The 24,301-nt window shown below is 40.2% G+C and overlaps 2 protein-coding genes across 4 annotated transcripts in view; both read left to right on the top strand.

The window, feature by feature from the left end:
* The first annotated feature begins 1,305 nt into the window (after positions 1–1,305).
* The window catches only part of OPN3 (opsin 3), a 47,326-nt gene continuing 24,330 nt past the window's right edge, over positions 1,306–24,301 (top strand). The window contains exons 1-2 of one of the 3 annotated variants that reach the window (XM_050770907.1): positions 1,407–1,779; positions 5,891–5,961. In XM_050770907.1, the coding sequence (XP_050626864.1) occupies positions 1,407–1,779; positions 5,891–5,961 (444 nt within the window). Of the gene's footprint in view, positions 1,780–5,610; positions 5,710–5,890; positions 5,962–24,301 lie in introns of those variants that run through there. The other 2 variants (XM_050770900.1, XM_050770893.1) reach the window with 2 other exon arrangements.
* On the top strand, positions 5,922–13,446 carry CHML (CHM like Rab escort protein). The gene has a single exon (XM_050770765.1). The coding sequence runs from the start codon at positions 5,922–5,924 to the stop codon at positions 7,893–7,895; it is 1,974 nt and encodes a 657-aa protein (XP_050626722.1). The 3' UTR covers positions 7,896–13,446.

Genomic DNA, 24,301 nt, shown 5'->3' with positions numbered 1-24,301 from the left:
GGTAGGTAGGAAGTCTCACAGATGGCAAGTCCAGAGCACAAGCCTTGAAGGAAAATCAAGGTGTCAAAGGCAGAGCACACTGCCCCTTAGCTATTGCTCAATGCACCAGGGTGGAGAGCTGCTGCCAGCCTATTAGATCCTCTCTGCAGGGAATTCGGAATGTGGATTGATCCAAGCTAGTCATTCCCTACTGATCTTTCAAACAGGGGTGAGGGGGGTAAACGCCCCCATGGGGAGCAATTTCTTTAGCTTGCACAAACCTTGTGTTCATTACCAGTGTCCGGGACAGTCTTCAGGTGTGGCTGGGGACTGTGATCTTCTTGTAGGGCCTCCTTAGGGACTGTGCAACCACAAAGGCAGAAGCAGCTCTTGCAGAGTGTGATGACGTTCACAACCTATATTTGACTTGTACTATATTCTCATCACTACAGGGGAAGAGCCCAGTGGGAAATGTGTGCTGTTCTAAATATAGCACCTGCCTCCTATACCTGCTAGATTTAGGTTGAATCTTTCACTGCCTGTGAAGGACTTTAGCAGGCCTCGGTGACCAGAAAGATCTATCCACACTTTCAAGCACAGGAAGGACGGTATTGGAAGGCCTTGGGGTCAGCCCAGGGCTTAAAGTCAGTTCCACTAGAATGCCATTTTCAGAGAGTTTTCATCCCTAACTCTCCGAGGGTGGCAGGCTCTTGCATCAGCCCTGGGACATGTGTCCTCTAGCAGTCGGGTAGTTAGGCAGGCACCTGTATATCAATTTGTTGTTTTTCTTCTCAGTTTTCCGGTTTGTAAGACTACCCCGAGCTCTTCAATGTGTTGCTTTTGTTTACATTAAGTGTATGAGGTGGGATGGGCTTCGTAGGCTGGTGGTGGGTTATTACAGCTTCCCAGGAAGGGGAGAAGCCCAATTCCTGCCAGCACGTGGTGGGCGCAGGCGCTTATACTTAGGAATAAATGAATGCATAAGTGAGTGAATGAATATGTCAGTGGACACGAAGCTTTCAAGCTGGGTGCAGGGAGGTGGGGATGTGACGAGCCATCGAGGCTACCCTGCGGCCCTGGCCCCCGGGCTATCCCGCGACACGCGTCCACGCCGACCAGCGGAGGGGGTCCGGCCAGTGGGCGGCGGGGCGAGCTAGCCACGAGGGCGCGCCCGCGGGGTTGGGGCTAAGATGACGCCCCGGGAGCAGCTGAGCAGCGAGGACGCGCCGCGGGGAGGGGCGGGGCCACGGAGCGCGCCGAGCGGAAGGGGCGGGGAGAGGGCGGGCCCGGCGCGCGGTAGCGCGGGCCCCTCAGTGCACAATGGCCAGAGCCGGCGGCGGAGCCCGAGCTCCACCCAGTGCGGAGCGCGCCGCGAGCCCCGTCGCACGCTGAGCGCCTCCGCCCGCCAAGCGCGCCGGCGCCGGGCCATGTACTCGGGGAACCGCAGCGGCGGCCAGGGCTACTGGGACGGCGGCGGGGCCGCGGGCGCTGAGGGGCCGGCGCCGGCGGGGACGCTGAGCCCCGCGCCGCTCTTCAGCCCCGGCACCTACGAGCGCCTGGCGCTGCTGCTGGGCTCCATTGGGCTGCTGGGCGTCGGCAACAACCTGCTGGTGCTCGTCCTCTACTACAAGTTCCAGCGGCTCCGCACTCCCACTCACCTCCTCCTGGTCAACATCAGCCTCAGCGACCTGCTGGTGTCCCTCTTCGGGGTCACCTTTACCTTCGTGTCCTGCCTGAGGAACGGCTGGGTGTGGGACACCGTGGGCTGCGTGTGGGACGGGTTTAGCGGCAGCCTCTTCGGTGAGTTGGACTGGGAGGAGAAGGCAGCCTCCCCTCTGCAAACTTCCACTCCCCGCCCCGCCGCCCGCTCCGTGCGTCCGCCTGCCCCCAGCCCGCCCCGCACGGCTTCCCGCTCGGCCCGGCGCCCCCCGTCCGACCCCGCCCCGCTCCCCGCTCGCCTCCTGACGCTGCTCGACCCCAGCCGCATGTCCGGTGCCTTCCTCTTCCTCCGCCCCGCCCCACGCTGTCCACGACTCCATTCCTGTGGTCTCATCTGCTCATCATTGACCCCAGACCCCAACCCGTCTCCTTTCTTGTCATCTGTTTTTACCTCCTAAGATCACTCAACAAGGCACGAAACCACGGCTTTTTTACACTTTGAGGAATGAGACGAGGGCCTGTAGAGTTAAGAGATTCAAGAAAAAAAAGTGATTAACTCGTTAAAGTTGGAGGGGGTGATGAGATTAGATTCATATACTACTATTTGTTTTCTAAAATGAGAGTGGAAAACTAAAATAGCAATGTGTAAAAAAAAATTTCTCATTAGTACTTGTAAACCTTTGAATGCTTTCTAGGGAGAGGGACAGTTTCATTCAGGTCCTCAGAATGCAAATTGGCATGTGCCCTATAAGCTATTTTTACTATTTTCCTTCTTATAGATGGGTTCCAGCGCACCACAATCTCGGGTGAGATTACAAATGGTTCAGCCAGTACCATCTCAGGTGAACAAATACTGTAATTAGCTCTGCAGTCGGTAGATTTCATTAAAGTAGAACTTGATTGTTGAAGATTTATTTCGACAATACTCTTCTTATGGAAGATTTAAAGTTTCACTGAGACATGATGTTTTGAAGGATGATCAACAACTCAGCAAATCATTGAAGAAAGCGTAGGAAAGAAATTATTTTTTGCATGCCTCAGGAATTTCATTTGTAGGGAGATTTGAAATAGAAATGTGTATTTCTCAAGGCTTAAAGTTCCTTTTTTAAATCCGGAAATCCATTGATACTTTATTGCTTTTATAATATGGTAGGTTTGGAAGAACAAAATCTTCGTAGAATTATCAAAAGTATTTTCTTATTCAGTAACCTCTATGCTATGACAAACCCAAATATTATATTTGTAATGATTCATTTTTTGGAGTTTTGAAGGAAATAGAAAATGTAGATTTATTTGATTGCTTCAGAGGTTATATTTTCCTCCCTGCCCCTCATAAGCTTTAATCTGATAATTTCATTTGAACAAACATTTGAAATTTAGGGAAGGGGACTGTAAGTGTATGTAGGTTGTGATATGGATGGCTATGGGATTACACTCCTTATATTAATTTAAAAATACCTATCAGGCAATTTATTTGGCAATGCTAAGAAGGTTATTCAAGCCCAAGCCTAAAGTATCATCAGTAGTGTTCTCCGGGGTAGTCAACAGGTGTTTGTTCAGACATCAAAGTTCTTTTTTCCTCGAAGTGCCTTTTCTGTGCTGGAAAATTCTATTTTCGTTCCCGGGAGTTTGAACACAAGGGTGTACTGAGTTCTTTATAAGTGCTAGCTGTCATCCACCCTCTTCCTCACCTCTTTCCTCTGCTGACCCCACCCTCGTGTGTCTCCTAGTCACTTCTCCCTTCCTGTTTTTCTTCTTCACCATCCCTCTTAGGGTCCCAACCCAGTGATTTTCTAAGTTCACCTAGGTTTTTGCCTAAGTGCTGCCCTGTTTTTCAGGGCATTTAGTGCTTTCAACCATGACTTTCTCCCTGTTTTTAATGTAGAGGTGGAAACCCTGGGATAAGAGATTCAGAGACTTTTTTAAGCCCTGGGGGACAAGTTAGTAGTGAAGTTACTACAGAGTTTAAAAAGTTTTTAGCAAAGACAATTCCTTTGCCTGGAGTGAATTCCAGAGTTTGTGCTTCTAGATCCAGGTTAAGGATGAAGAAAAGGAGGGCACTTCCTGCATAGTTATCCCTGAGCTAGAACTACCTAACAGTGGAGTATTGAAGGGGAGGACATTTAAAAATGAGGGAAGTAGTTTCTTGATGCAGAGGCTTTTGGAGAGGCTTGCCCTATCTGTTGGAAAGACCATTGGCCTGATGGCACAAGAGTGGGTCCTGTTCCTGATCATGCGGCTCATGTATTGTGTGGGCTTTCCCAAGTCACTTAATCTCTCCAGCCATCAGTTCTCTCATCTCTATTATTGGGTAGTTCAGCTTAATGCTCTGTAAGGTCATCCTACTTGCTTTGCATTTTGATGACTTCTTTGATATCTGTAGGTTAGAGCGTGCCTGATGTTAGGGCTTATTGACTGTGTCTTCTGCTCTTACTCCTACCCTGAGCCCTATCTTTCTAAGCCAAGAAGCAGCATATACTATGGTTACACCTCTTCAGATACCATCATAGATTCAGTCTCCCTCTTCACACCCTGCTGGAAGAAGCAGAATAAGTAATTCAGACATACTTAAATTTATACTTGAGTGGGCCAGGCAACTGTTTCATTCTGTACTTAGTTCCTGGCTTCTTAGGGAATGCCAAAAATGAGTGGAATCCTTGATATTTTTGAGACAGAGGCTTTGACTAGACAGGACTGTTAGGATTGCCGTTTTAGTTAAACTAAAGGTCTGTGCCCTACGCAATTTAAGTTCCAATTGAATGGCCTGTTTTACCAATATCCAGGATTATTAGTCATCTTGGCCTAGACAGGTCTAGCTTGTACTGATTTATATTTCAGTAGGTTTAACAGTAGCGAAAACCAGAGCTCAAACCAGTGCAGTGATGAATGTTATAAAGTCTAGCAGTAAGGTGTATGTAATACTTTAGCCTAAAGACTTTCCGGTGAGTATGCTCTTCAGTACCTTGGCCGTTCTGCCTCTGGCCACACGTGGCATCACACAGATGCCTTCTGCACATGGAGTGTAACCAGCATTATGCTCAAAGTTAACAGGAGAGCCTTTTTTTTTTCTTTACTTACCCTTCAAAAATAAGAACAAACAACATTAGTCTTGGCAGAGGATGTTTACATAGACCTTTTGCTTGGGATAGAGATTCAGGGTTGCAGAGACAAGCCTTATTTAGACAAGCCTAAATAAGTAGGCATTATTTATGTTAAGATATTTTAATATGAAACCAGGAGTTTTCCTTTTTTACTTACATACTTTTTTTCCTTTTTTACTTACATACTTTTTTTCCTTTTTTACTTACACTTACATACATGTGTACATTCATATACATATTTTTAATATATAGGTTTTCCTCCTCAGGCCTATTCTGTTATGAGCCTAAATATTTTTAAATGGCCAGTTGTTTTACTGAATTAATCCTTTTATTATAATCTTACTAGTAATTGAGTAGAAATAGTCTCATGTTGCTATCATGAGATCCTAAGGTGGTTGTGGCATGAAAAGGTCTTATATTCAGCTATTCGGGAATCACACACAGACTGTAATGGCCACAGAAATATTTTTAATCATGGCAGTATGTACCTAATGTATAATCTGTTTCTATAAACAATGGAGCCATACGTTCCTTTTAGTCTAAGCTCACAGCTGTGTATAGATTTATTCACATGATAGTTTTCTTAAAAGCTAAAGTTAGAGAATTGTATTATGTTATTTCTTCTTTATTTTTGTGGAACATTATGTTCATTCTCTATTACTATGTTGCCTGATTCTTGGGAGGGCTGTTATATCTCTATTGTCCATTTTCAAGAAATTAGAAAATATGTGAGAAAGCATTTAAGACATGCTTTAGTGGAGGTTTATGTCCAAATAAGAAGTCATACTCCAATGGATTGTCATTGTTGCATGAAATTATTTTTCTCTTATATTGTTTACAATGTATTCTTTCTTGAATTTTCTTCTTTCAGAGAAGAGTTCCAGTCACAAATGCATATATGATGCATTTTGACATTTACTGCTAAGATGAAATACAGAAATGAAACCACACATCCATTTTAGTATTCTCAGATGTGATTAGATGTACTTGCTCATGTTTTTATGCTACTGACTTATAAGGAAAAAAATATATTTTAAAAGGGTAACTGTTAAAACAGCTAGGACCTGCAACTTCATTGCTTCTGGGATAAACTGGAACATCAGAAGGACAGATTTTATTACAGCATAATCACACCTCATTTCTTTCATCAGCAACTGTCACCAGACACTTTTACTTCCTAGAATGGCGGACAGTCTTCCCACAGAGTTTGATGTGGTTATAATAGGGACAGGTTTGCCCGAATCCATCCTTGCAGCTGCATGTTCAAGAATTGGTCAGAGGGTTCTGCATATTGATTCAAGAAGTTACTATGGAGGCAACTGGGCTAGTTTCAGCTTTTCAGGATTGCTAACCTGGTTGAAGGAGCATCAGCAAAACAATGACATTGGGGAAGAAAGTACTGTTGAATGGCAGGACCTGATCCATGAAACAGAAGAAGCCATCTCTCTTCGCAAGAAGGATGAAACTATCCAACACACAGAAGCTTTTTGTTATGCCAGTCAGGATATGGAGGACAATGTTGAAGAGGTTGGTGCTCTGCAGAAAAATCCTTCTTCAGGGGTGTCTAGTACCTTCACTGAAGTTCTGGATTCCGCAGGCTTGCCTGAAGACAGCCAGTCATCAAATTTTATTAGCGATGAAATGTCTGCCAAACACACTCAGAAAAGTGATAGAGAGATTTCACTAGAAGTAACTGATGTAGAGGAATCAGTGGAGAAGGAAAAGTATTGTGGAGATAAAACTTGTATGCACACAGTTTCAGATAAAGATGGAAATAAAGATGAAAGCAAATCTACAGTAGAAGATAATGCCAATCAACCAATTAGAAATAGGATTACTTACCTTCAAATAGTTAAAGAAGGGAGGAGGTTTAATATTGATTTGGTATCAAAACTGCTATATTCTCAAGGATTGCTAATTGATCTTTTAATCAAATCAGATGTTAGTCGTTATGTAGAATTCAAAAATGTCACTAGGATTCTTGCATTTCGGGAAGGAAAGGTAGAACAAGTGCCTTGTTCCAGAGCAGATGTCTTTAATAGCAAGGAACTCACCATGGTTGAAAAGAGGATGCTAATGAAATTTCTCACATTTTGTTTAGAGTATGAACAACATCCTGATGAATACCAAGCTTTCAGGCAGTGTTCATTTTCAGAATACTTAAAAACTAAAAAACTAACTCCCAACCTTCAACATTTTGTACTGCACTCAATTGCAATGACATCAGAATCATCTTGCACTACAATAGATGGCCTTAACGCAATTAAAAACTTCCTTCAGTGTCTCGGACGGTTTGGCAACACTCCCTTTTTATTTCCCTTGTATGGCCAAGGAGAAATTCCCCAATGTTTCTGTAGGATGTGTGCAGTTTTTGGTGGAATCTATTGTCTTCGTCATAAAGTACAATGCTTTGTAGTTGACAAAGAATCTGGACGATGTAAAGCAATTATAGATCACTTTGGTCAAAGAATAAATGCTAAATATTTTATTGTGGAAGACAGTTACCTTTCTGAGGAAACATGCTCAAATGTGCAGTATAAGCAGATCTCTAGGGCAGTACTCATTACAGATCAGTCTATACTAAAGACAGATTCAGATCAGCAGACTTCCATTCTGATAGTTCCTCCAGCAGAGCCAGGAGCTTGTGCTGTACGGGTCACTGAATTATGTTCTTCAACCATGACATGCATGAAGGACACCTATCTGGTACATTTGACATGTTCATCTTCTAAAACAGCAAGAGAAGACTTAGAATCAGTGGTGAAGAAATTATTCACTCCATATACTGAAACAGAAATAAACAAGGAAGAACTTACAAAGCCAAGACTCTTGTGGGCTCTTTATTTTAATATGAGAGATTCCTCGGGAATCAGCAGAAGCTCATATAACGGCTTGCCTTCCAATGTTTATGTCTGCTCTGGGCCTGACTGTGGCCTGGGAAATGAGCATGCCGTCAAGCAAGCTGAAACACTTTTCCAGGAGATCTTTCCAACTGAAGAATTCTGCCCTCCACCTCCAAATCCAGAAGACATTATCTTTGATGGCGATGATAAGCAGCCAGAGTCTTCTGGAACCAATAATGTAATAGTGGCCAAACTAGAGTCCTCTGAGGAAGGCAAAAACCAAGAAAGCCCAGAGAAGCACCTTCAAAATTAGAAAAGAGCAATCTGGAAATGCTGTTTTGGACCTCCTTCATGGCATCAGAATATTCTCATTTAAAGGACAGTTTCCCATATGAGTAATTAGAAGTGGTTATATATGTTGAATGCTATGCAGATGTTGTCTTTAACTCTCAGACATTCAGCATTGAATATCTTTGTTAACCTATCAATGAGTGATTTATTGATTATTGAACATTTTGTTTAGAATGGGCTACATGACCCATAATCTTAAAACAGAGTTAGCTGTATTTTAGTATTGGGTATGTATGTAAGGGTTCCATATTAACAACTCAGCTTAAAGGTAATGTTGTATTTGCTAATGATCTTCAGATTTTATCTTTGTCTACAGAACAATTAGTAATACCCAAGTAATATTTTAATTACTTTCACAGCTATTATAGTTGCTGCGGCCTGTTCGAATAGTGAAACACACACAAATGGTAAATTATGTGGATCTTTTGCATATAATATAAATGTATAGACATGGTGGTAGGAATAGCAACTAATACAAATGCCAATATGATAATAAAATACGTTTGTCTATAATCGTTAAAAGATTAGCTTTGCATGATCCTTTATTCATTGTGAAGGTCTGAAGTTTATAATACCCACTTCACTCTTGTAACTGATGAGGCAATGACGCCACCACAGTGTTCTAATTTACAAAAAGAATTGGAGTTCAATTAGTAGTTGAAAAACTCATTTTGGGGAGGTTGATTGCAAAGAAAATTTGAAGGATAAGATTTATTCTCATTTAATACTTCAGAAAATTTCTGCAGAGCCCTGCTTTGGCACTTAAAGAGCTTCCAACAAGTAACTTAGACCAAAAGGAAAAATGAAGTGCCCCAGGAGAAGATACTTCAGAAGGGCTGTTCTGAAATTCCTAAGGAGAAACAGAGTGAAGCCTTTTTAACCTGGGATTACAGATAGTTATAAAACCCTCTATAAATAGATTACCCAAGGTTTTTCAGTGAGAATGAAACCTACCACCTTGTTGGCTCTACCACTTTAATTAATATTACTAACATAACTGATAGGAATGAATCAAAGGAAGATTTACCATGCCCTTTTGGTTGTGTCCCACTTCACAAATTGTGAAGCAACAACCTTCTGTAATCTCCCTTGCCTCTTAGCTGTTATCTAGAGTATAGAAACTTTTTTTCTCCCAGAACCACCCAACATCATAAAACTGGTAGTACTCTAATGGTAAAAACCTGTGGAGCTGTCAGAAAACATGAACTTGCTTTTCGTCTAGTCCAGTTTCCATTCCTCAGGCAGAGAATGATGATCCTTGTGACAGTTTTTGCTCTGAAACAGCATTTATCATGTGCTTGGTACTTAGTATTACGCTTTCTCATGACAGTTTCTCAGCAATCCTGTGAGGCAGATTTGCATATACCTTCTGTATTAGTCTGTTCTCATGCTGCTGATGAAGACATACCTGAGATGGTAATTTATAAAGAAAAAGGTTTAATGGACTCACAGTTCCATGTGGCTGGGGAGACCTCACAATCATGGTGGAAGGTGAAAGGCATGTCTTACATGGCAGTGGACAAGAGAGAATGAGAACTAAATGAAAAGGGAAACCCCTTTTAAAACCATCAGATACCATGAGACTTATTTACTACCATGAGAACAGTATGGGGGAAACAACCCCATGATTCAGTTATCTCCCACAAGGTTCCTCCCACAATACGTGGGAATTATAGGAGCTGCAATTCAAGATGAGATTTGAGTGAGGACACAGCCAAACCATATCACCTTCAAAGAAGAAATAGAGAATTATTAGTAATTTGCTCAGAATCTGGTATGTGGAAGAGCCAACATGGGGACCCAGTCTTTTGTGATTCTAAAACCTTTGATCTTTCTACTAACATTCACTGTTAGAAGAGTGTAGGCACTACAGGAGAAAGAAAAAGTGCCCACGAAAATTAGTCGAGCATTCCCGGGGTGGAAAAGCACACACTGGTCCTGCAGCTTATTGAATCGGAGAAATGTGAAGATTAAGATGAACTAAACAAATGTATTTTAGAGCATGGATCTCATTGAAGCAGAATTTGGCTAAGGTTTAAGAAAATGTTCTTCAGTAACACATCTCTTGATCTGAAGATCGTGTTATAAAAAATATTACCAGGCCAAAATTTGTTCGGAATACACTCATTTTTTGCTCCTCTATATGTGAAGAAAATGAGACCAGACAGATTTAAGTAATTGACAACTTACTTAAAGTAGCAAAGTCATGGATTGTATTGACTTTTAAAATATAGTAAAGTCATATTTAAATTTTATCCTAAAGTTTAAATCTATCAAAACAACTGAAATACTTGAAATAGACCTATAAAATAGTAATTAAAATGAGAAATACATAAGATGATAAATAAAATGACGGTGAAGGTATTCCAGATCTACCGAAAAGATTTTCAGTATCACAAATTATTCATAAGAAATCAAGGAAAGGAACAATGAGAAGTTGCAAAAGATGGTATAGCTGAATATAATAGAAATAGGAAAAATTAGTCCAAAATAAAGGTTGATTTAAAAATGAAGAAAATGAATATACTTCTTACTCAATACAAAATAAATGGGAAATGAGAAGTTATACCAATAAAAACATTTAAAAATTTAGGGGGTATCACAACTCAGTATAATTTTCTGACAGGTTGGATTTTGACCCTAATGGACTTGCTGGTGAACTTTTTTTTTTTTTTTTTTTTGAGACGGAGTCTTGCTCTGTCCCCCAGGCTGGAGTGCAGTGGCCGGATCTCAGCTCACTGCAAGCTCCGTCTCCCGGGTTTATGCCATTCTCCTGCCTCAGCCTCCGGAGTAGCTGGGACTACAGGCACCTGCCACCTCGCCCGGCTAGTTTTTTGTATTTTTTAGTAGAGACGGGGTTTCACCGGGTTAGGCAGGATGGTCTCGATCTCCTGACCGCGTGATCCGCCCGTCTCGGCCTCCCAAAGTGCTGGGATTATAGGCTTGAGCCACCGCGCCTGGCCTGCTGGTGAACTTTTAAAAATGTTTAAATAATGTCTATCCATCTATCATGAAAGACAATACGCTTCAGATTGTCTTTTGAGGCAAATATGTTCTGAATACTAAAAGACATTTTTAGAAGGATTTTATTCTCAACATGCAAAATGCAGAATGAAATATTGGCAAACAATAGAGCAAATAATTTACTATCACTCAGGATTATAAGGCTGGTGTTCAGCAGAACAGCCATTAAATCAGCATCAACAGAACACATGGTAAAAATCCAAAGTATTAACTACAGATAACTTTTCAAAAATTGATCATTCACCCTTGATTCAATTATTTCTGGCAATGATTTCATAGACTTCTTGGAGTCTGTTAAGTACTTAAACCAAGAACTACTACTATTCCTACTGGGAAAACAAACATTCCTCAGGTGGAATGTAAACAGTGTTGGCACCATTTTTATATATGGTTAAAGAAACCTGTCATTGCAGTAAAAGCCAGCATTCACAAAATAAGGAAGATAAGGAAGGAAAGTAGCGTAAATATTTTCTATTAACATGGCTTTACAACTGCTTAAACTTACAGAAATATACTCACAATAAAAGACCAAGAAGTTGCAGGATATAAAATTTTTTAAAATATCATTTCTACATCTCAACAGTGACAAACTGCAACTTAAAATGTGTTTGGTTATTAATATATATGAGACTTTTAAAGAAAGTTATATAACTACATTGAGATAAATTAAGAAAGATACCTAAATAGAAGCAAGTTTAAGGAGCTATATTTTTAAAAATGAGCAAACTCCCATGGGAGCCATGCTGGTGTAATGGAAAAGTAGTACATGGGGAGATGGGGAGTTTTTTGAAAACCAGAATTACAGTTCTCATTTCACTACTTAGCAGTTGTATACTCTTGGGAAAGTCACTCTTAGTATCTATTTCACCATCTACAGAATAGAAATACTTCACAGAATTATTGTGAGGATTAAGTTAGATAGTGTGTATTAAAATATAAAGCTACATCCAAAGGAATGCCAATATGTGACATTAGTATGAAATTTACTACAGTTCATTTAACATTCCAACTGGTTGCTGTGTGTAATGTGGCATAATTGTAATAAATTATTTAGGAAAGCAAGCAAAGATGTAAGTTTTTTTAATTTAGGGGGAAAAAATGGGAGTCTTGCCTCCAAATCCTTAATACATGCTATTAAGCAACCTTTCTGAATATTCTGTGGTGCCAAGAATAAAGTTTAACTAAAACTAATAAACCAATGGAAAGAAAGAAATATTAATAACTGCTGGTGAAAAGACTAGCTAGATGCCAGTGTGGAAAGATTAGATCCACTTTACATATGATATTCCAAATAAATTAAATGTTAAGTATAAAAAGAAAAATAAAGACTATGAGTCTCACACCAATAGTGGTACAAAGGAACTTCATGGCAATTGATAAGGTAGATGAACTAAGAGAAAAAATTTTAAATGTGTAGTAAATAGGAAAAAGACAAAACAAGATGAAATTTAAAAGAAGCTATTTCCATTACACATGGGTGCACTCAATTTTTGTAAAACTATATACATATCCATAAGGGTTTGTACTTTTAGGCAAATTTATAAAGAGATCATGTATACATGATACAAAAAATCAATTCTTTGAATGGTATTCAAATTTCTTAATATTAAAAATGCAACTTTGACTTAGTTCATGCTATTGTATTAGCAAAATTGTTTTAATTGCATGTGTCCTCATAGCAGCAGCATTGTATATTAGTAGCCTTTTAAGAGAACTATGTAGAAGACTATAATATAAAAAGGGCTTTATAACCGATCTATCTTTTGACATACTCACTTTGAGTGGCATATGCCTGGGAAAATATTTAAAAGAAAGAAAAGCTATTTGTACAAAGGTTTCTAGCAATTCCAGTCAGATAACCGTTTTTTTTGTTTGTTTGTTTTGAGACAGAGTCTTGCTCTCTCACCCTGGCAAGAGTGCAGTGGCGTGATCTCGGCTCACTGCAAGCTCTGCCTTCCGGGTTCACGCCATTCTCCTGCCTCAGCCTCCCGAGTAGCTGGGACTACAGGTGCCACCACCTCGCCTGCCTAATTTTTTGTATTTTTAGTAGAGACGGGGTTTCACCGTGTTGGCCAGGATGGTCTCGATCTCCTGACCTTGTGATCCTCCCGCCTCTGCCTCCCAAAGTGCTGGGATTACAGGCGTGAGCCACCGCGCCCGGCCTCACTCAGATAACTTTAAGGGGGAAAAAGCCCAACAACTGGGAAATGGTTAAGTAAATTTGGGTGTATTGCTAGTGCTATCACAGAATGTTATATAGCCATTAAATAATATTGATATATGTAAAATTGTATGCAAAAAAGTGTGAGATTCAAAAATGTTAATAAGAACATAAATTATGTTTACTGATATGTGTGAAAATTTAGGTCTACATTGAAAAGAACCAGAAGATAACATGTAATTCACTTCAGTTTAACATTAGGGATTCTTTATTTTTCTTCTGTTAAATATTGATGTATGCAATAAAAAATAAAAGATTAATTGGTAAAGTGGTTTACTGAACTGGTGAGAAAATTACTGATTTCTTAGAAGTTTCTGAAATTCTATTTTAAGTTAAAATATACATTTCTAGGTGTTAAAAAAGATCATCTTCAAATATGTGTGGCAGAAAGTTTTACAAATCTTGGTGGGAGGGAATTCTTGGTCAAGATGGACTTCATAATTTATTTTTTCTTAGTTGATCACCATTGAGGAATAGTAATAGAAATATTAGTAATACATTCTAGGACACAGGCATGAAGACATCAAATACTAATTAAAATATGCCCCTGAATGCAGACATGTCACTTGGGAATCTTAAAAGCCATGGATTCGTAGATGTGACCAAACCTTGTTTGCAGAGAGACCTGTGCGAAGGCCAGATCTCAGGGGACTGAGGATGTGACAGCCCCTTTCTTCCAGTCAGCCTGAGAGATCCAAATCAAGGTGATTTAATTTAATAAACATCCATTGAACACCTACTGGGGGTTATGAATTGGCATTATTCTGGGAAATTAGAAATATAAAAATAAGTGCTCTGTACCTGACAAACATTCTGTTGGAATGTTTACCTTAAGGTAAGGTCATTTTACCTTAATGAGCATTTAAGACATTTTTTACCTATCTCACTCCCCACTGTAACTAGCACTTCCTGTTTCCTGGCAAAAGAAAAAACAAGTCTCTGCCTTGCGCATGGCATCCCTTTTAAAAGGTGCCAAAACTTACTACACAGTTGAAAACAGGTGGCTTAAAGGTTAAAAGCCGAATCATTTAACACTCTCCGAAATCTATTTCGGATGACATTCAGTGAGTTAAGTTTTTCAGATTAATCGGAAATTTTTTCTCTTTCCTGGAGAAGGAGCCAAGACGAGCTCCAGGGGATTGAGTCCAGGAGCCCAGGACATCAAGGGCTTAGGGAGAGGAGGTATAAAGAAATTAGATCATAAAGTTTCAATACCAAGAAATTCTGATTAAGATTAATTTTATTTGCCTTCATCTCGATGGATTAAGTGAAAGTCATGCTCCTATTGCATGGAGGTAGCTGCTTCCTCTGAAGATTTTCAGATTTTTAGTTTAGTATTTTTACCTCCATTATAAAGAGGCATTTGTAGTGTAGTTCATTTCGTTTTAACCAACAACCAGATGTATTCACATTTCAACAGCAGGGGACACAGTACTTCCAGCTTTCTGTAAGGCACAAACAGTACAGAAGCTGAGTGATTCACCTGAAAGAATTTGGCTGTAACAAAAATATGTGACCACAGTTCTGCTCCAGCATTTGTGGGTATGCTTTCTTCCTGACAACTGCATTTTCTTATGTGATCCTCAGGACAACCGTGTAAGGTAAGAAGGGGCAGGTATTTGTACCAGTTTTTTTGTAGATAAAACCTGGAGGAGTTAAGTGACTTACCTGGACTCTCCTACTTTGTATTTAGACCCATTAATGGGAAATGAAATGCTACTGTTTTGCTTTGCTTGCCTCTCAAGAGTGATTTATTACATGTAAGAATATATAACACATAAAGCACTATTTAAAAAGCGGCGGCTTCTGGAACTTTAGAATAGTTTGACTTTTCAACAGATAGCAAAATAATCCTATAAATTACAATTTGTATAATTATAATCAAATGGGCCAACTGTGATTGAGAGAGGAGAAGGGAGTTACTAAGTTCACACCTGAAATCAGAAAAACAGTTTCTTTATTCTGATATGTCAAGAGCTTAAAATCTTTATATATAATACCTTCATTGGTCCCTGCTGATGTCCTATGATTCCTGGCATTTGCTTGTTGCTAAATATATATTTAATTCTAATACACTCTGGACAGCTATTTAATAATGAAGGCATACATATCAGAGGAGTGACTGGATTCAGAGGTGCAGGGTTGACAGAGTGTAGCAGGAAGATGAATACCTGATTATAATTCAGTCAGAATGAGATACATATGTAGGCATTTTATAGTTTTAAATAATCCTTCAGGATACTAGTACAGTGTGTTTTATGCCAGTTCTTTTTATTACACATCATATAATTAAAGCCCTTGAGTTCTCTATTTCTGCTCATTTGAGACTTCTACCTGTTGCTTATTCATCTCTGACATAAAAATAAGTATTACCCAGTATGGGGAAACTTTATTTTCTATCATTAAGTTAATTTTACTATATTTGTAAGTTAAATTTACAGTTAAAGCTTGTGTAACCATTGCAGTATTTTACCAACTATAAAGGAAACATTTGGGGGAATGTACTGGCTGAGAAGGTGCTTGGAGTCTTGTTTTTAGGCAATTAATAATACAGTTAATTTCCTAAAATGATTTAAGCAAAGTATTATGGAGAAACGAGCTGTACATTGTTCTGTTCTCATTTTATAACTACATAACATTATTTGTAATGGCCCCTGCTGTTAAAACGTAAGTACCAACCAGATACTAAAAGTAAAAAAGCAAAAGATGAGAATTGCACTGGAAATAGTTTGTCAGGAGATTGTAATCTCCTTTCAAACAAAGTCTATGTGTATGGTACCTCTGCATTCCCTGCAATTGCCTATATATCACAGGTATCTCCAAAACGATTTGCTAATTGAAAGACCAGCTAGCAGTTTCCAGTGGCTCTTTTCTTCTATGTCATCCTCTTGCCTTCACACTCTTCTAGGTTCCAACCTGAGGAACAGAGGACTGCTAGGACCCATCTCTGGTAAAATATATTGCAATCATAGTCCTGGCTTCTTGTATTATTAGTACAGATCATTAGTTTTAGGGTAAGTCTATATGAGTCAATAAAGCTACTTAAAAATAGTGCACATTTAAATATAAGAGGTTCCATCTAGATGATTTTGCTAATTTTCTCCCATTAAGGCAGTGATTCTCATACCAGAGTGTTTGGCCTTTTATTGGCAAAGTCTGGAGACATTCTGGTTTTCACGTCTGGGAATCAGATGCTACTGGCATTTAGTGGGTAGAGGGCAGGGGTGTTGTTCAACATTCTGCAATGTGCAGGTCAGCTCCCTCATAACAAAGAACTATCCAGCCCCAAATATCGATAAGTGCCAAGTTGAGAAAAACTGCACTAGAGCAAGTGTTGATTATTCATAAGGAGTCTGCTTTCCTCCTTAGGTTTTCTGACCCCTATCAGTGCTTCTTCAACAGGGTCATTGTTGATGGAAACTGCTGTCTTTGCCGCTCCCATATAGGTCCCCCAGGTCCCCACTCCCTTCCCTCACCAATCCACAGTGGCTTCCTTCTGGTGGTTTATTATAACACAGATTCCAAAACAAAAGTCGGAGAATTAGAGAATATTTTTCATCCTGCCCCAGTTTGGTATAGGTTAGAAATTTGCAAATTTTTGTATTTTTAAAATACTTTTATCCAGAAATACAGTTCCTCTGCAAAGCAATTATATTAGTAGAAATAAGAAGCAATCTTTCTATTCATGGCAACTACCTCAAAATCAATGTAAAAACATTTTAGTATACTGTTTTTGGAAGGTGTGCTATTCACTTGACAGACTATTGGCATATTAATCAAATTACACGTATATAACAATATTATGGCTTCAGAGAAGCCTATTCAAGACTAAACAAACCATCCATAATTGTACACACATTTGCAGTCACTGGTGGTTCACCAAGCAATGAGATAGGCAGCAGCTTGGCATTTTGTAGATGGGTATTAACTATAGAAAATACTTAATTGCAATGGAATGAGTCAGTATGCTTAACACAGGTAAGAACTTTAACTAGACACTGCCAAGTGAAGCATAGGGTTCAATACAATGTAGTAGTTGTTGAGCAAGAACCATGTCCCAGTTTCTGTGCTAGACTCTGGGATACAGAGATGAAATTGTAACTAACACTTAGCACTAACTGGATGCCAAGTGCTGTTCTTGCTTGCTATATTTATTTTATGTTATCCTCATGAAAACCCAATTGGGTAGGTATTTTATTATCCCCATTTTGCAGACGGGTAAACAATGTGAAGACAAAGAGCTTGACCAAGATCACACAGCTGGTAAGTGGTAGAAGTGGGCTTCAAACCCAGGCAGTTTGATTCCATCACCCCTAAGCTTAGTGCACATGCTATACTGAGATGTGATGTGGTGCCTTTGGAGGTGTCTGGTGAAGTCCAGGAACACTAGTAACTGTTTATGTGCCAGGAACTGTTCTGATTTCTTCACACATTTTGTCTCCATTTTTAAAGCAACTCTGTGAGGTAGGTATTAACATTTCCATATGGAGATGAGAAATAAGGCTCAGTAACTCTCTGAAAGTCAGAATCTGTAAGTACTGGAACGCCCAAGCTATTGGGCCTGACATTGATGCACAATTAACCACTATATTAATCAGGCTGTGATCATTTTTACAGTATATAAACAGAGTAGTCCTACTAGGGAAATCTAGGAATGCTTCAAAAAAGAAAAGGTGTTTCTGCTTAGCCCTGGTGGTTGAGAAGGATTTCCGTGGGCTGATACGAGGAACAACACTCCATGTAGGAAGAATAGCAGAAACAGGCATGGAGGCATTGAGGACACAGTCTGCATGGCAGGAGCATGGAGTGCCGGACCTGGCATGGGGAGGCAGGACAGGTGGAAGAGGGTACACAGTGTCGGGAGCGTGGAGTGCCCGGCCTGGCGTGGAGAGGCAGGACAGGTGGAAGAGGGTCCACAGTGTCTGGAGCATGGAGTGCCCGGCCTGGCGTGGAGAGGTAGGACGGGTGGAAGAGGGTCCACAGTGTCTGGAGCATGGAGTGCCTGGCCTGGCGTGGAGAGGCAGGACAGGTGGAAGAGGGTCCACAGTGTCGGGAGCGTGGAGTGCCTGGCCTGGCGTGGAGAGGCAGGACAGGTGGAAGAGGGTCCACAGTGTCTGGAGCATGGAGTGCCCGGCCTGGCGTGGAGAGGTAGGACGGGTCGAAGAGGGTCCACAGTGTCTGTAACCTTGAATAACTTGCTAAGATTTGAGGACTTTTATTCAGTGGATGAGGTACTATGGAAGGTTTTTCTTGATAAGACATGTTTCAAAGGTTAGCCTGGTGACAGGGGAGAGGAGGCTGGGAGAAAGGTGTGGATACTGGAGGCAAGTGACTGGCAACGAGGAAGAATGTAATAAGGCCTGGAGAGGGCAGAATGAAGGGAATGAAAGAGGCAGAGAACAATTTAAAGACAGAAATACAGGATCTAGAAAATGTCTACAAGTTAGGTAGAGAGGGAAAGGAATCGAGAATGTCTAAAATTTCAGCTTTGGTATCTGAATGTATGTAATTCGTTTAACTGGAAACGGTTTGAGGAAAAGCAAATGGATTAGTTTTGGTCATACAGGGTGATCAGTAGATAGCTCTGGAAGATCTTGGAGGGCTTTCTATGCCATTCTAAGGAATTCTGACTACTTTATCCTAGTGGAGAAGCACCTAATGGTATTAAATAAGGAAATAGATTGCATTTGCTTTTCTTTGTGTCTGTATGGAAGACGAATCAAGGAGAGGCAAGAATGGAGAAGGGTGATCAGACAGAAGGCTATTAAAATAGTTTGGCAAGAGATGGTGAGAGTCTGAATTAGGGCAATAGTAGTCAGGACAGCAAAGGACAGATTTGAGAACTGTTGAGATAAATTAGCCTGACTTAGTGATTGACTGAATGGGAGTACTGCAAAAATGGAAGAGAAATCAGAAGAAAATTAATAGCTGTGGACTTGGTAATGCAAACATGGTACCCTGTCTGATTTGGCATAGTGACTCCCACCCCTGGATTAGTCCTGAGCCATAAAGATTGTCCTTTTTTTTTTTTTTTTTTTTTTTTTTTTAAGATTTCTAGGTATAGACATTAAAAAAAATCCTCCTGGGCTTCTGAAAGCTCAGGGATTTGAGTCAGAGTGTGCCAGTACTTTGATTGCCAGGGAGTCTGTCCAAATACAAAGAAACTAAGCCAGTGATGGGAGGAGAGAGCCAAAGCCCTGATGGCATTGCTTCAGGCCCCTAGATGACACGGCCCACATATTTCTGTACTGGACACTATGCTTAAAGCCAGTGCCACTTTGGACTTGCCAGTTACGTAAGATTACCCACTTACTTGCTCCTTAAAGGGAAAAAGCATGCGGTATGGAAATAGCAGATGATGCAGAAGAGAGAAGTGTTATAGAAGCCAAGAGGAATTTCAGCAAGAGCGTGGGCCAAAGTGTTAACATTGCAAAGAGACTGGGTAAAACCAATGTTTTAGCAGTTGATTTATCAATTGATGAAATTCTAGAACAATGGTTTTAAACTGAAGACTGCTAATGAATTGAATGGGCACCTCTTTAAAATGCGGATCACCAGGCCGCACTCCTGCGTTGTGGGTCAGTAGGTACACAGAGGACTATCGTAACCGATTCCTGAGTGGGTAGTGGGTTGTCATGCATTGTGACATAAATAAGAGGGAATCAAACAAGTATCAGATGATATGGTAGCGAGATTTAATTTCTCTTCTGGTGAGTATTTTGGCAAGTTACATGAAAGCATTAAAATTTTGCACACCTTCTTACCTAACAATTATATTATCAAGAATTTAACCTAAGGAGATAATCATGAATGCATATAAATATATAGCTACACTGATTATAATGTCCATAGCTAACACTTAGTGTTAGGTACTGTGATAAGAGCTTTATGCATATTAATGAACTCTTTATTTTTCTCTCAACTCGGTGAGGTAAATAGATATATCAGCACTCCATTTTACATTTAGAAAATTAAAGCACCAGGAGATTAATTTGTTCAAGGTGACACAAAAAGTGGAGGATATGGAACCTAAACCCAGTGCCCTTGATTACTGTGTCTCACTCTGTCTTCCCACAGCACTGTTAGAGGAGTGAAACATTGAAAGAAATTCAAAAGTCCTCAGTTTGAAGCCTGAGAGAGCACATATTCCAGAAATCAACATACCACCAAGCAAATCATTCAGGACCTACACGCTGGAAACACTCTTTACCCTGCCTCTCCCCAGAAGATGATCAGAACTGATCCCGTAGTACCTCACATTCCTGTGAAAATCAGTTGATGCCAGAAGGGAAAAACCTCTCCAGTTGGCCATGCCTGGGCTCACATCTCTTTATGACCCATTATATTTATTGATCTGTTCCAATCCTGAGCTTCCAATGTACACCCCCTGGATCCTCCCTTCATGAGCAGTACACTCCCCTATAACTTCCACATCTTTGCACATTTCTCTACCTCCTTACTTTAACTTAACCCTGGCTGCCCCCAAGAACCCTACTTTCCCACCTCTCCCAGCTGTGTTTTCCTTAACACCAGGTATGCCCCAGGGCCAGGTAGTGGAATAGGTGACTCATTAAGTATCACTGCTGCTTTTGGAGCATTACTCCCTCATTCTATAAAACCCTCTGCTTCATCAACACTCTCCCAACGTGAGGTTGCAAAATTGAACTCACATTTGTCACACACATGTGCAGGGAATATAAAACTTTAGCTGTCACCTCTCGTTCACAGCCTTAACTCTCCTTTCTGGATCATTCCCATCAGTTGACAAACCAAGCCACCATCCCCAGTTGTCCCTTGACTTATGACTGTATTCTTTCTTCAAAGAGCCAGTCTTTTGATTGTCTACTACTTGCACCTCCATATCCTCAGTGAATTTTATTTTGTAATTTTCTTAAAAGCTTTTAAATACAGAAAAATACAAAGAATAATACAGTAAGAGTCCATGTATCTTCTGCCCATTGAGCAAAGACTAGTATTTCTGTATTTGTTTTAATCTAAAGAATTAAAATATTGCAGATAAAATTCACACCTATGTATTTCCTCCGTTCCATTTTACCTCCTTCCTCCCAGAAGTCACCAACATGAATTTAAGGTGAATCCAAGCAATGCTTCCATCCTTTTGTTCATGGTTTATTTACACATTTCTCCCGTTTGATGGAGGTCCATTTCCTGTTTTTCACTATAATATAATGCTTCGGAGTATATATTTATACACATTTCTTCCTGCCCAATGCACAGAGTGTCTCTAGGGCCATGCTGTCTAATATGATAACTACTAGTCACATGTGTCTCTTGAGCTCTTGAAATGTAGCTAGTTTATACTGAGATGTAAGTGGAACATATTCATTAGATTTCCAAGACTTTGTATGAGAAAAATATAAAATATCTCAATAATTTTATATTGATTACAAATTGAAATATTTTGCATATGTTAGTGTCTTAGTTTGAGCTGCTATAACAAAATACTGTAAAGTAGGTGGCTTATAAACACAGAGATTCATATTTCACAGTTCTGGAAGTTGGAAGTCTGAGATCAGGGTACCAGCATGGTTGGGTTCTGGTGAGGGCTCTCTTCCAGGTTAGTGTGCTTACTTGTGTTATCCTCACATGGCAGAAAGAGAACTAGAGTTAGCTCTCCGGCCTCTTATAACAGCACTAATCCCATTCACGAGGGCTCTGCCTTCATGGCCTAATCACCTTCCAAAGATGTCACCTCATACCATCACTTGGGGGATTAGGATTTCAGCACATGCATTTGGGGGGACACAAACATCTAGTCCATACCAGTTGGGTACAATAAAATATGTTATTAAAGTTAATTGTATCTGTTTCTTTTTGCCTTTTAAAAAGTTAAATAATGTTTGTGGCTGACATTATATTTCTACTGAACAATGCTCCTCTAGGGTTTATAATTAAACCTGAAACTGCTAGGCATGTACATGCTGGGTAAATTTTCAGATTGATTATTTTCAACTTCCCTCAGTCCCACCCCTTTATTTAACACCTCCACCCCCACCCGCGCCCCCCCCCACCCCCGTAGTTCCCCAGTACTTGGTGAACTTTGCTCTGCCTGGGCTCCTCTGGCACTTAACATCTGTATGTCTCGTTTGGCATTTCAAATACACAATTTTGTATTTTAGTTTGTTCTTTCCTATTGCGTTTTCCCCTTTACATCAGGGACCATATTTTATGACTTTGCTTCTCCAGAACTAAGCTCAGGGCCCTATACGTTAGAGCCACTCAAATATTTAAAGAAGATTTAGACACACCAGCCTGGTGACTGTCTGCTGTTAGACTGCGATTTGTCCTGGAACAATTTTATCTGGTTTACTTAGAATATGCCGCAAGTTTCTTGTACATCCAGGCTTCTGCTCTCCATAGTGTGAGAGAATTCCCTAGGAAGTAACATCAGTCTGTTTCATGATGAAGCTGCCCATGTCTCCCCAACAAGCTTCTCACTTCCTGATGGGTTCTGGAGTCTAGGGAACTGGCGAAGCCAGGGTGAACCTCAAGGGTGTTTAGTTCGATTTTTAAGAGCTTTTCATATGACATCACTTTCAGCCATTTTATGATATGCTGTGCCAGGTTCTATAAAATATGGCATTATTATAGTTTATTGGACTATAAGAAGCAGCAGAATTGCAAAAGACAAGGAGATAGGTAAAGAGGAATAAAAGCTAGAAATGAGTAAAGTACAAAAATCAGAGCTACCTATATAAACTAGAAAAGATGCCCTTTCCTCAGGGCTGGCTCAGCCTGGTACCTGGACATCCATACTGACCCTCTCAACTAGGGAGCCTTGTGCATAGCATTGCTTTTGGTGTCCTGTGCGGTACTGTTTTGTGAAATGTTAATGCAAATGAATGGTTCAGTTCTTCTGTTGGGGCAATTTCCAAATTCCTAATATGGAACCACTGAGCAGCAGATAGGGACAAAGGCAAGCAAGTTTTAGAGCCCAGTATGAAACAATCAGAAGGTTTTCCTGAAAGTTCTCTAGTTCCAAAGGATGAAGGAGTGTTGATATAGAAAGATCTCTGAAGAATGAAGCATTTCACACATAGAAGGCACCATAGCACTGAATTGTAAGTATGTACTGTTTCCTTGCCTGGAGTGATCCTCATTTATATCTGAAATATATGTATATAAACTAGTCTGTCCACTGGAGGCTTGAGGTATATCTCTTTATTCTCTGTTTCTTAAAGATGTAGAAGGATTCTTAGATAAGATGAAATAAGCAAAAATAAATAAATACAAAAGTGGGTATGCAAAAAAATACGATACAATGAGCAGTGAAGAAAGCCTTAAACTGCTGAAACCCTAGCATACACGTGAAAGTCTTCTCATTGAAGAGAACTATTCCATAGAACGTTAAAGTCCTTAAATATATTCTGAATTCTGTGCTGCTGCCTGGACAGAGACAGAATGATGGTGGTGTTGCTTTGCTGAAAACAATGGAGGTCAGTATGGACCAGAAATGGGCTGGCTGCAGAATCTGTCGGAGACGGGAGAGAGGGGCACCGCTCTGCCGTGCACCTCTTGGTGTGGGATTGAGACTGAAGGATTCAGAGGCATCTAGAGTGGTTTCTTCTGCTCCTGCACCAGTGATGGGAATTGAGGAGAACCTGGGGAATGAGCGAATAGTCAGAGAGATTATATTAAAGGAAATCTGATTTTAATCTTGACCCATTGTTCTGAAAGTCAGAATCATCAATGGTAACTTTTAAACATACAGATATTCAGGTTCTGACCCAGGCCTACTAGATCAAGTATTTTCAAGGGCAGAGCCTTGGAATCAGCATTTTAAACAGTCTCCTCAAGAGTTTTGTGTATAGCTATTTCAAAAGCTGGCGTTCGGAAACAGCATTCTTATGAAGGGAAAGAGACATGCTGCTCTGATCCAGAAGGTGTTAAATTGAACATCAAAGAGGAGAGTTAAGTTAATGTTAACCCCAATTTGACAGTGTGGAAGAGAAGCTTGAAACAGTAGAATGTGAATGGGTCTGGGAACTAGCCTTGTTCTAACACCTACTTTGTGGTCTTGGGGAAAATATCTCGTATTGTGAAGTTTCCTTCTCCCACCTTCATAATTTAAAAAAAATTTTTTTTTAGTTCTTCGTTACATG

This window comes from Macaca thibetana, chromosome 1 (assembly GCF_024542745.1).
Source record: "Macaca thibetana thibetana isolate TM-01 chromosome 1, ASM2454274v1, whole genome shotgun sequence".
NCBI lineage: Eukaryota > Metazoa > Chordata > Mammalia > Primates > Cercopithecidae > Macaca > Macaca thibetana.
This window is presented reverse-complemented; position numbering and strand designations above follow the sequence as displayed.